At 30.4% G+C, this 13256-nt stretch overlaps 1 protein-coding gene across 5 annotated transcripts in view; it reads left to right on the forward strand.

The window, feature by feature from the left end:
- Nucleotides 1–541: 541 nt before the first annotated feature.
- Nucleotides 542–13256, forward strand: part of LOC144840020 (arf-GAP with SH3 domain, ANK repeat and PH domain-containing protein 2-like) — a 29205-nt gene continuing 16490 nt past the window's right edge. For all 5 annotated transcript variants that reach the window (XM_078695637.1, XM_078695638.1, XM_078695639.1 and 2 more), the window contains exons 1-6: nucleotides 542–733; nucleotides 6920–6992; nucleotides 8776–8924; nucleotides 11918–12042; nucleotides 12399–12474; nucleotides 12948–13001. In XM_078695637.1, the coding sequence (XP_078551763.1) occupies nucleotides 617–733; nucleotides 6920–6992; nucleotides 8776–8924; nucleotides 11918–12042; nucleotides 12399–12474; nucleotides 12948–13001 (594 nt within the window). In that variant the 5' untranslated portion in view covers nucleotides 542–616. The remainder of the gene's footprint in view (nucleotides 734–6919; nucleotides 6993–8775; nucleotides 8925–11917; nucleotides 12043–12398; nucleotides 12475–12947; nucleotides 13002–13256) is intronic.

Raw genomic sequence — 13256 nt, forward strand, 5'->3', positions numbered from 1 at the left:
ACAAGTTCAGTCTTTTAAGGATAACAAATTTAATGTACATATATTATGAAACTTAAAGTATGCAGGTATTATCAATGGGGACGTTTGTGTGTGTTTTTTTAAACCAAAAATTGGATCGAAAAAAAATCATTCACCTGAAAAATGTAATTAATGCAAAAATCACAACTGGAATTGTCTGTCAGAAAAAAATTGTTTTTTGGTTATTTAACCATTTTTCCTCCCTATGGAAGTGAATAACTTTAAAACTGCAATTGGCCTGCTCAAAGTTTTATTTTGTTAATCTTCATTTTCATCTTTAATAAATCTTTTTGCACCACACTGTATACAATATACATATGCAAATTAATATGAATACGTGATGCATATTCATACAGGTGTGTCCAATTTCATTCCCACTGTGTACGCTAATAAGTGAATATAAATTGACCTCTACGCCCTCTCAGATCGTAGCCTCGTAACGTACAGTCGTATTTTTAACGAAAAAGAAATATGACGTCTGGGTTGTGTATCATAAGTAAAATGTTTAGCTTCCGGTATCGCGAGTGAATTGAAAGATAGGAAGGGATTTTGAAGCTCTATTTCGATTTAATTACCCATGTTTTCGTAAACATTCACTATGATTACTGTTGCGGATTTTATTTCAGAGAGTCAGGATGACTTCAACTCTCCAACAACGTCAACATTTGTATCTAGAATGGGCGATTGTCGAAATACTTTGTCGGTGTTGGAAGAGGTGAGTACGAGAGTGTTGTGCCCAACCCTTTTCACACTGCTGGCACACTGCAGCAGCCGCGCGCCACTGCAGTAGGCTAGCCTTCTGCAAAGCCTGGGATGTGCGGGGGTCCCTGGATCAATTTACTGTAAAACAGATGAGATGTATAGATGACTAAGTAGGCCTGTTCGACCTGATTATATTGTATTTTTACTAATATAAAGTTTATAAATTGAATTTTGTTTTATTAAAGAAAATGTCATTTTCACCTGACCAGTGACAGTATAGTTTATTATAAAGACTTGAAGTAGGCTAATGCTGTAGGCCTACTTCCAGACATACCCTCTGTTGTAACATTTAATGTACACATGTTAATGATTAAATGATACATGTTGCACACAGCTGATTCTCTGCATGTGATTTGTTAATTTTATGAATAGTAAATTGCTGATTTGATTGAGTCTCTTGTTTAAATGTTAATGTAACAAATAAAAGAACATCTATCGTGAAATCTATTCAAATTTTACTACCGGACGATACGCCAATTAAACAAGCAATGAAGGAAACTGAAAAGAAAGTAGAAAGACCAGCAGAAAGACAAAAAGAAAACTGGATAAAACAATTAAAAAAGATTTAAAAGGAAAAAATGTAGACTTTTTTAGCGTAATGTCGGAATAACGGAAAACGTTTCAGGAGAGAGAGGATAAATAAATAAATAAATGTTAAACTACAGTACTGTGTTAAACAAGAAATATTTCTTACAAAAAAGGCCGCTCATCTCATGTTAACTACCGTCTACATGTATCTCAATATCAGCAAATGTTTTCATAGACTCTTCTTTCCCAGACGTGCTTTGGGGTGTGAGCATACCCAGTCCGAGTTTCTAAATACCAATTTTTTTCAGCGCCGTAGTAAACTATAAGTACCGCATGGTAACTGTTTCCTAATGCTTCCGTTCTCTTGAATATACTGTAACTGCCTAAAGGAGCAGCGCGAAAACATACTGTGTGCCAGTACTTATGTGCATGACCGTTGATATTTAGGCCAAATTTCACGCTGCATGGTCAGAATCTTGACCCACTCTTAAATCCATTGAAAGGCGTTGACTTCCTCGTATCATCATTTCATCTGATTATACCTGCCATAAGGCAAAAATCAATAATAGCTTGTCAATGGAATTGTTTTCTTACTCATTGTAATACAACTACTGTACAGTAGTACATACTGTATTGCATGAATCATTAATGTGTGGCAGTGAAGGGAATTCCTGCCTTGCTTAAATTTCTTCCATTTGTCAAAATTTTCAAATAATAATAATAACTGGTACTTGATATAGCGCATTATGCTGAAAGCCTCAATGCGCTTTACATAGACAGAAAAATTTTGAAATTTAAAAATTCAAAAGGTGGGTTTTGAGAGAGATTTGAAGACACTGGTGGAAGTTATACACTACATTCTCTTTTTGTGTTATAACGGTACTGTACACACATGAGCTATTTCTTATTTGGTGGATTCGGTGATTACTGTAACTAACTGAATTATGTTACAATTTTTCAAAGTTTACTTGTCATGTCGACAACTGCTTAGGTGGTCAATTCTTACTTACAGTATTTTGATCTCCTTTCACACATTGTCTTCTTTTTATCTTTTTCTTTTCTAAAGTATAAATATCTGTTTTTTGTTGAATGTGTGGAAAATAAATGAAAACGAAACAAGCAAATAATACCAGCCCATGTGCGGTAGTGATAATTTGAACCATGGTACATGTACTGGGATGATGTATTACTGTACTATACAGTACATTTGACTCAAGAAAAACTGTTCTAAATTTGATTTATTATGTGATTACATACAATTATAGAAAAATATAAAAATAAAATAAATAAAATATCACTACCATATTTGGGAATATCACTACCATATTTGGGAACATCACACATTTTTGTCAAACTAGTTAGGTACTAAAGTAGTAGAAGGCAAACTTTAATGAAATGTTTCCTTCAATTGATCATACTTCCTAAGTGACCTTTACTGAAATGATGTCATTTAGATGCATAACTTGGGGCCCTAGTGTATTTCAAATTTTATATTCAACATATAGTATTTATATTTTTAACTAACAAAAAAATAAAACTTATATACAGTATGCAACTATTATTAATTCATTTTTATATGTGAATTTGTTATTAATTTATTTATTTATTCAATTGCATAATTGATCTTTTTTTTTTAAACTTGCTCTGCCTCTGTTTTAATTTTGTAATATTCTGTGTATTATTGTGTCTATTTTATTTAGTCATCAGTATAGCCTATAGGAGTTTCATAATTAAGTTTATTAACTTAACTCTTCTCGAATAATGAACTGGGTTCTTTAAAGTGCACACAGGTTATAACTGTGCACACTGGACCTACTGTACGGTTTATAGTCCTTTATTAAAGTCCATTTATTGATGTACACAAATGATTATGTTGCACTGTGAGGTAATTTGTTTTATACATAACATTTTTTTTTAAATATAGTAGTGTAAAGTTTACATTTAAAAAATATTATCACAATTAAACTTAACTTAACTGATGACAAAAAGAATTCACAGAATATTAAAAAATTAAAACAGAGGCGGAGCAAGTTAAAAAAAAAAGTATTTTATGTATATTATTAAATGTATAATATAGTAATTACGGTACTTTGAACACTGTAAATATAAAAAAAAATTTTAACTAAAAACATATTTTGTTTACAATTTTGTATACAGGAAATGTATTTTACATACAGTACAGTAGGTAAGAAATTTAGGGGAAGAAAAGTCTGATTAATTTAATTAATATACAGTAGTGTTGCATTTTCCTGTTATTTATAACATTTCAGTACAAGGTTGTATTTAAACATTTACTGTATATTTCAAATTTACAGATATTATTATTATGAAAAAGACAAATCAGTAATTCACACACTATGTGACAGAATCCAGAATTTATTATTTATCCTCTACCCGCACAAATGAGCTACAAAAATCTTCCTTAATATTCCACCAGAGATATGGATTATTTTTATTCACATTTTTACGCATTTCTGAATGGATTTTAAACAAATCAGTTTTTGAATGTGCTGCAGAGCATTAGGCATTTGATGCAATTTGAATTCCAGTTGAAAGCCTGGTTGGTTTATTTTCTTACAGACAACATATGGTCTGTTAATATTATTTTCTTCCAGTTCAGTTGTATTCAGTGTGAAGTGTACAAATGAGGAAGAATTATTGATGATTGCAGAACACTACTAAATATGAATGTAGATATTTGTCATTTGGTGTCATTGGATAAATACACAATGACTGTTTACAAATTATTTTATGATGATCAAAGCAGGAAATTGATAAAACAAATTAATTTTATTAGTACTAAAACAGTTACTATTCATTGTCTTTTATATACCGGTAAATAAGGGACAATTTTATTGCTTTACTGTAAATATTTTGTCTATCTTGCAGTTTGTTTCCTATTCTATGTTTGTATTCTGTGTTGTTTCTTTTACTTATTATTTATTATTTAAAAACATATTTAGAGAGGATAAAAACATATCAGGTACTGTTTTACATATGGTCCTATTTTTTAGAGCAATAGATTGAAAACATTCATAAAAAGACATTAAAAAATAACATTTCTTCAAGTTACTGTATATCGTACAATATGTAATGACAGTACTAAAGTAAAGGTGGTGGGGTCTTTCTGGTAGTAAATTGGGCTGTACTGTACATCGGGAGACAGTCCCATACTGTACTGCGTTCACTTGAGAATATAGCTAAAGTTCATTCAAAGCCTACTGTGTATTGTTCTACAGTAGTTGGATCTTCAGTACAGTAACATACAAATAACAGTGTATTCACTGTTTTACCACAGATTACCAACTGTATGTCTGTATTTATGGATATGAATCAGTAGCATTTGGATTTTTAAAATATGGACCTAATAATATATTATTATAATTTACCCGGTAATATTATTGATAAAATTTAATTTAATAAAAATCCCCAAAAAAGATGTATTGCCAATTTCATGCTCACTACTGTTCTGTAAACCACATTAAAACTTGTCAGTACTGTACGTGTCAGGATTATTTTTGCATGTTCTTACAGTAGACTTGAACTAACCATATACTGTACAGATCACAAGGCTGGCATCATACCTTTAGACCACAAGCAATTAGACGACAGGTTTAAATTCACTACTTCTTGGCTATTTTACAGTATTTGTTCTGACATTTTAAAGCATTTCATTTTTTTTAATGATTACGGTATGCTAAATATATCAAATGGTGACAATGACACCATCAAATCCTGTATGATTCATTCACTACTGTTGGAATGGAAAAGAATAAATTAACCGCAATATTTGTTGTTATAGGGAAATATAATAATGAAATATATTAACAAACTACTGTGTAGTGGAATTGTGTACTACTGTTGATAAGGAAGTCAAAGTACTGTAAACATTTTATCATTCTATTATCATTTTTGGAATTGTATAGTCCTCAAGCAAATAAGGATTACAAACAAATTTACAGTGTAAAACAACCATATTGTACATACAGTATTTTATGGTTTCCAGTATGCCAATGTTCACTGTACTGTATATGAATGTTTAAAATAATGGTCTATATCGTGCCTAGCTTACCTGTATAAACCGACAATAGCCTGTGCTCTCCAGAGGGAGGGCTTTAGATACGAAAGTGAAAAGTTCCTAGAACACCCCTGTATAATAATGGACCAGTCCGCAACCACGCCCTCATGTGGGAACGTACCAACGTACCACCGTCATCATTTTCTTTCGTAACGTGAGAGCGTTACGTCGTATGATACCAAGTGTTAGAATTCAGAGGATAATAGTAATTTGATTGAGTACTGTACTGTATAGTCCCACCCACGAGGTCTATAGTAGGTATGACATTTTGGGAAAATTAGGGAGTGTTATTACAGTATATTATAATCAAATTGCATTGACAATAGAATTTACAAAAGTCTTGTGTCCAATTGTTTGCCTAAATTAGGTGGTGGGCTTATATTTATAGTTGGTCATATACTATAAAGTTCTATCAACATTACAAATACATGCAAAAAATAAATCTAAAGCTCTTTCTACACTATCAAACTTTATGTGACAAAAACAAATGTGATGTGCCCATATATGGACATGATGATGTCATATCACTATCATATTTGGGCATATCACTACCATATTTGGGCACGTCACACTTTTTTTGTCAATCTAGTGTGATAATGTAGACAGAGCTTTAGGTTATATTATTAGAGTATTTCAACTGGGTTACTGGTACAGTACAATAGGGTTCTATTTCCTGATTAAAAAACTGTTTGTGCCAAAAAGTAGACTAATTCAGTACTTGATTTAGGTGATAATACTGAGTATTGCTACCACTTCACTGAAAATACTCATCAGTCTCTCTTCGCCTTGCTCCTTATACGGGCATTGACGAGTATGAAGGGAAAAATCAATTTAAATATTCTTAATCTCTGTCTACACTATCAAACTTTATGTGATACGCCCATATATGGACATGATGATAGTATATCACTAGCATACAGTATTTGGGCATATCACTACCATATTTGGGCACATCACACTTTTTTTGTCAAACTAGTTTGATAGTGTACACAGAGCTTAAACAACATCACTGTTTTCTATCCTTTTCCAATCTATAACTGTATTTGTTTTCAATTTGATTACTTTATTTTATTTGATATATATTATTTTCTTTTTGTCTCACCGGCTTTTATTTCACAACCATTTCATCGATCTACATTTCTATTCCTGAGAGGTCTGTATAATCTAGTTCAAAGTCTCTGCATCAGGCAACTTAAACTGGAGGCAGCTATAAAAACCCACCTTTTTAACTCATATAATTTTCTTAGTTTTCTGGCCTATAATTTTTACTGCTACAGTAAGTGCCTCACGGCTCTTGCATAATGCGCTATTTGCCAGAATTATTATTATTTTTTCTCGGAATGGCATCAAAAAGGAAAGAATATCTTTTTTTATTCAAATTTTTTTTATAATAACTATGATATAATCATCAGTATATTGTATACTGTGTATTTTGTTATTCTAAGACTCATTTTTTCCATGATAATGAACTACTATATTCACTGAGCTTTTAAATATTTAACTAAATGTTTTGTTTCTCCCTTATTATTTTAGGCTCTGGACACAGACAGAGGATGCCTTTCCAAGATGAAGAGGTCCATACGCTCTATTCAAAGTAGTGGCAATGGTAAACATATCAAACAAATCATTTCTCACATATATAATCTTTTTAATGACATCATTCTGTTAATGTTCCCTTCACTAAACAAATCTGATGACATTTATGTGCCTAAACCAATTTACAAGTGGATGGAAATAGCAACATTTATAGTACTTAAGATAACAATACAGCATACACTTGTACTGAAGAGGTGTTAGTGTTAAGTTTTGTCTACAATATCAAACTAAAAAAGTGTGATGTGCCCAAATATGGTGGTGATATGACATCATCATGTCCATATATGGGCACATCACATTTTTTTGTCACATAAAGTTTGATAATGTAGACAGAGCTTTACCTGAAAGCTCTGCAATTTTTTTTGGCTGTTTTACTTTATCGTTTTGTTTTAGACTTTGCTTATTTTATCTGTATCTCCATTGAGATCCAGCCACTGATACCCACAACATTGTCATTTTGTCAGTGCTTATTTTACTTGTATCTCCATTGAGATCCAGCCACTTATACCCACAGCATTGTCATTTTCTTTTTTGATTAATAACATACAGAATTGTTCAATTAAATTTACATAAAATAAATCTTTTTTTTTGTAATCAAATCTCGAGATAGTGGATGTTCTTCAATGAGAATTGACAGTATAACAAGATGAAGACAATAATAACGAACATTAACTTTAATTATTAATTTTTATTAAATATTACAAACTATTTTATGAAATTAACAATTCAACAAAATAAATTACAATAAATTAACTTATGATAATAATTCATAACTACATTTGTACTTAATGTATTGTAGGCATGAATACATACAGTAATATCAATTTTTCTTTCTTACAATCATCACTATATGGCAGAATTGTACAATCGCGCTATCTGTTTTTAGTTTATATTTCAGCGTTTTGTCTGGGGAATAGACTCTCGTTTCGCAGCCTCCTCCTCATTACACATTCTGAACAACAAATTGGAGGCAATTAAATCAGTATGCAATTGAAGCAGAAACCAGGAATTATTCTTGCTAATATCGTACAGACGATATGCATCAGTTTTTATTAGTTTACTCATGGAGGTATAAAAAAGATACCTCCATGGTTTACTGATGTTTAGTTAAATATTATGATTATATCCTTGTCCAGTAGTTAAAAAAAGTAATGATCTGGTAGATTTTTTAAAATTAGTTTTTCTAATTCATTGCAGGTGATTTTATGAGGAAAAAAAAATTAAATGTCTCATCAAAACATTACTCCTTTAACTGTACGGTACAGCTTCTCTAAATCTCTGTCCACACTATTAAACTTTATGTGACAAAAAAATGTGATGTGCCCATATTTGGACACGATGACATCATATCAACTACCATATTTGGGCATATCACTACTATATTTGGGCACATCACACTTTAGAGCTTTAGATGACATATGACAGTATACAATATACTTGATTGTATTGTATTTGTTTTTATCGTACCACTACATTTTAGAAAAGGTTGGTTTGCAAACGGATAGGAAACATACTGTACTTTTACTGTACATATTTTGTAAAAAAAGTATGATTGAAAATGTCTCTATCTATTTTGTGCCTAGGTTACCTGGATAAACCGACAATGGCCCTTTCTCCTCTTATTATAACTCATCTTCTGGAGAAAGTTGTAAGTGTATAACAACCATAACCTCATTGAGACATTTTCAACCATACTTTCTTCAATTAGAAACATATGGTGCACTACAAACCAAACTTTACTAGTGTTCCTTCGCATGCAAACTTTTAAACAATATTGCACATTGTTTTTTTAGAACACGTCAACGACATGATGACGTTGTCAGAGACGCTCGAGAAGCTCGGTGCAAATGCATTCTCTAAAGAGAAGGAACCAGAACTGGGTACTGCCTTTCTTAAATTCTCTGTCATCATGAAGGAACTGGCATCACTTATGAAAAATTTGGTATGTTGTAAATGTAGTAGTGTACTCATAATATATAAATACTATGTACTGTACTATATATAAAAAAATTATGTATACAGTACAGTACATGTATTATATTGTCTATGCATCGATCCTGTTATGGCTACCTTGTCGCTGTGGGTATTACTAAACCCCACAAACCTTGAAAAGCCCTAGCAAACCTCATTGAACCAACATAAAAGTGATTGAATCATGTATTGTACAACTCACTTGGTTTGTCAGTTAAACAAATTTTTATGTTTAACTACTTATTTTTGGGACAAACCATCATTTTATGGTTATTAACTAAATAAATAATTGTGTTAAAAAATGGTGATTTATCCCCAAAATAAGTAGTTTTTAAAAAATGTCAATTTTTTTAATTGACATACCAAGTAGTGAGTTGTATACTGCATGATTCAATCACTTTTAATTTGTTTTTCATGAGGTTTACTATGTTTTTGTGGTCAGTATTTGAAATAAGAAAAGATTGAGGAGGTTATAATAAACTTTTTATATCATTCCTGTCATATTGTTTGTATTGTTCTGTCTGTATAATAAACAATGTTATTTTAATACACTATATTAGTTGTTGCTCTCATATTCAGATAGTACTATACTAATTATACTGTGTGGGATGTGCTTGAACCTTGATATTTCTTACTAGTAATATATAATTGATCCAGATATGTTCCAAACTTCACTTGCTGATTTATTATGAATTTTCAATATTTTATTATTTACAGTATACTATTGATCATATTAATATTCAAGATATTGGTACATGCTGAACAAAATAATAATAGAGGGTGCCTACAGGGAGGTATAAAAATATACCTCCCTGGTATGTTAATTTTCAGAAAGTATGTTAAAACAATTATTTAAAACCAAAAAATTCATAGCACATTTTAATATTATTATCAACAATTTTATCAATTGACCTTTGACCTAGTTATTCTTGTAACCTTGTTCATAGAATCCCTACTTCCTTACAATTCTCCACAGGGAATAATTGCTACATCCTAGCGTTTTCCATTCACATACAGTATCCTATAAAGTACTATATATCCCTTAAGTTTGTTTTTTTTTTAATTCAAATATTTAACTTATTTATTTGTCTTATTTATTTATATCGCACACACTGTCTTTGGTGCAACCAACATAAAACAAATGAGAAAAGAATGAAAGAAAACAAAAGCAACAAAAAAATAAAAATATATAAATATTTAAAGCTATACTATAAACCATATACTACTATACTACTGTAGCTCTATGTATTTATACTAAGCACAACACATGCACATCAAGTAAATAAAATAAAGAGCACGAAAGTTACAATATGCAAAAGAATTTAAAACTGAAATGTTTCATTAGATTTTAGGTATTTGTTGAGCTTATCCCTTTTACCCCTTCAGCCAGCCTTTTAATAATTAGATGCCTAAATATATAATTCCGATATTCACAGTTTTTTCCCCCAAATGATTCATTTCATGTTATTTATATTCGACATTTTATGACATCATAAATTTCAAATAATGTGGTTTAAAACAATAATTAATCTTTTTTAGAATCAATATTAAACATCTTTTATCTAAAATAAAAATATAACTCATCAAGATTGCATTTTATTAATGAATTCTGTTTTATTAATAATAGTGCTATATTTGGAATTTTCACATTTTCTATAAGGAACAGGTGGAATATTAGTAATTACACTAATGACTCAACTTTATGTGTCCTACCCCTCTAATTAATTTGAAAGGAAACTTTAAAGCTCTGTTTACACTATAATATAAAGTGTGATGTGCCCAAATATTGTAGTGATATGATGTCATCGTGTCCATATATGGGCATTTCACATTTTTGTTGTCACATAAAGTTTGATAGTGTAGACAGACCTTTACAAGGTCTAAAGTGTAGCGATATCTATGAATAGGCCTGTAACAAAGGGTAGTAGTACTATAATAATTAAAAACGAATTAAAAATCCTATATTAATGTGGTGAATAGAATAATGGTATTTTTTGTTTGTTCATGGTTTGTTAAAGATATATTGGCCCCAAAAAACATTAATAAAATCAGACTTTGAATAGATTATTTTATATTTAATCACTTTCGTAGAAAAAAAACCTGGAAAAAATAAATGTTTTCACAATATAAAATGACAAATAAATGGTTAAATTCAACCAAAAACCATTGGCTGGCAGCCAATTTTACCATTTTTTGCTTTAAATTACAGTTTTTTCAGGTAAATACCTTTTTTTTCGATCCAATTTTTGGTAAAAGTGGGTAACTATTAGGTGACATTAAAATGGTATATTTAACAAAAAAACATTTTAAAAATTACAAAAGACAATACATCTTTAATCATTTTATTTTTTTGTTAAGATACCTTATATGGTAATTGTGTGCATTGCATGATATGTTTACGATCCTCTGCATTATATGCTTTCTATGCAGTTCAATAATGTTGTCAGTTATGCCTCTAGAGATACTATACCTATAAAATGTAAGTGCATAAGGGATCATGTTAGACATATTCTACTGTAGTTACTGCAGTAATTGTGGTCTACTGCAGTAATTGTGGTCTACTGCAGTAATTGTGGTCTACTGCAGTTTGTTGATGATTTCATGGGGAGTGATTGTATATTTTGTGACATTGGTGATAATTTTTCCCACCTTTTTAATTTGCACTTTTATCATTAATTATTTTTTGTGCTTTTTACTTTTTCTGTTGATTGTTAAAAATTGAACATTATTATTATTATTTGTTTGCAATATGATTAATAATAATTATTTTATTATGATGATATCCTGTCTCAAAATAAAAAACGTTGTAGTTTTCTGTAGCAATTTTGTGTGCTAAATCAGCATAAAAGGGTAAAAATCGGTAGTAATCTATCGTGTGAATCAAATACTGACATAGATGATAATGAAAGAGCATATTATATTAATGTCAGAACTCATATTATATTTGCTTCTTTCTTAATTTAGGTTCAGAATATAAACAACATCATAATGTTCCCGTTAGATGCTCTTTTGAAGGGTGACCTCAAAGGTCAAAAAGGTGATTTGAAGAAGCCATTTGAAAAGGCATGGAAAGAGTATGATACAAAGTTGTAAGTTATTACTATTTATTTCTCTTGTCTTCAAAATCCAATCAATTCCATCATTTCACTTTTTTTTAAGTTCTGTCTACAATCTCAAACTAGTTTGACAATAAAGTGTGATATGCCCAAATATGGTGATATGACCAAGTATGGTAGTGATATAACATCATCATGTCCATATATGGGCACATCACATTTTTGTTGTCACATATAGTTTGATAGTGTGGACAAGGCTTAAGTAACATGCCAAGTCATATAAGAAATTCCCAACTGTCCTGTAATTACTGAAAATTAACTAATTTATAAATGTTGAGAGATTTTTTTTCTTCATTCAGTTTGTTTCACTATGTTCTGTTTTTTTTTAGTTCAAAGATTGAAAAAGAGAAGAAACAACAAGCTAAAGATGCAGGACTTATAAGAACAGAAGTTACTGGAGCTGAGGTATGCTATTTATCTTTATCCATGTTCTTTAATTCATCAAATACACCCGATTGTCTCCTTACTGCTATAGGTTAAGTGTTTGATTTTAGTAACTTGTCAAATATAAAACATCTCTTTGTAATAAGTAATAAATCTTTAACTGAGAGTTTACAGCGAGCATTCCAAACATTGTAAATGGTTAATCCGCATGAAATCTGTTTTTTAAAGACTATTTTATTTTTGGTTTTTATGTATATACAAGGAATATATATTAGATTTATTTTTTGCTACCTTTAATGCTATGTATTTCATATTGTTATTTTTGTATGCAATGATGACTTAATCTATGTCTACACTATCAAACATTATGTGACAAACAATGTGATGTGCCCATATATGGACATGATGATGTCATATCACTACCATATTTGGGCACATCACACTTTTTTGTCAAACTAGTTTGATAGTGCTTAATAATATATTTATATATTTAGATTGCTGAAGAAATGGAGAAAGAAAGAAGAATGTTTCAACACTGCATGTGTGAGGTATGTCATTTAACAGATCAACTGAACTAACTGTAAATTCTAGATAAAGTTCAGATTCTATAAAAACCATTCATTAATTTTATAGTATTTAAATAGTACATCATATTGTTCTTTATTTGCTGGAAGCTATAAAGCTCTGTCTACACTATTAAAGTTTATGGGACAAAAAATGTGGTGTGCCCATATATGGACATGATGATATGATATCACTACCATTTTTGGGTATATAACTACCATATTTGGGCACATCACACT

Source organism: Antedon bifida, chromosome 4 (genome assembly GCF_963402885.1).
Source record: "Antedon bifida chromosome 4, ecAntBifi1.1, whole genome shotgun sequence".
Taxonomy (NCBI): Eukaryota; Metazoa; Echinodermata; class Crinoidea; order Comatulida; family Antedonidae; genus Antedon; species Antedon bifida.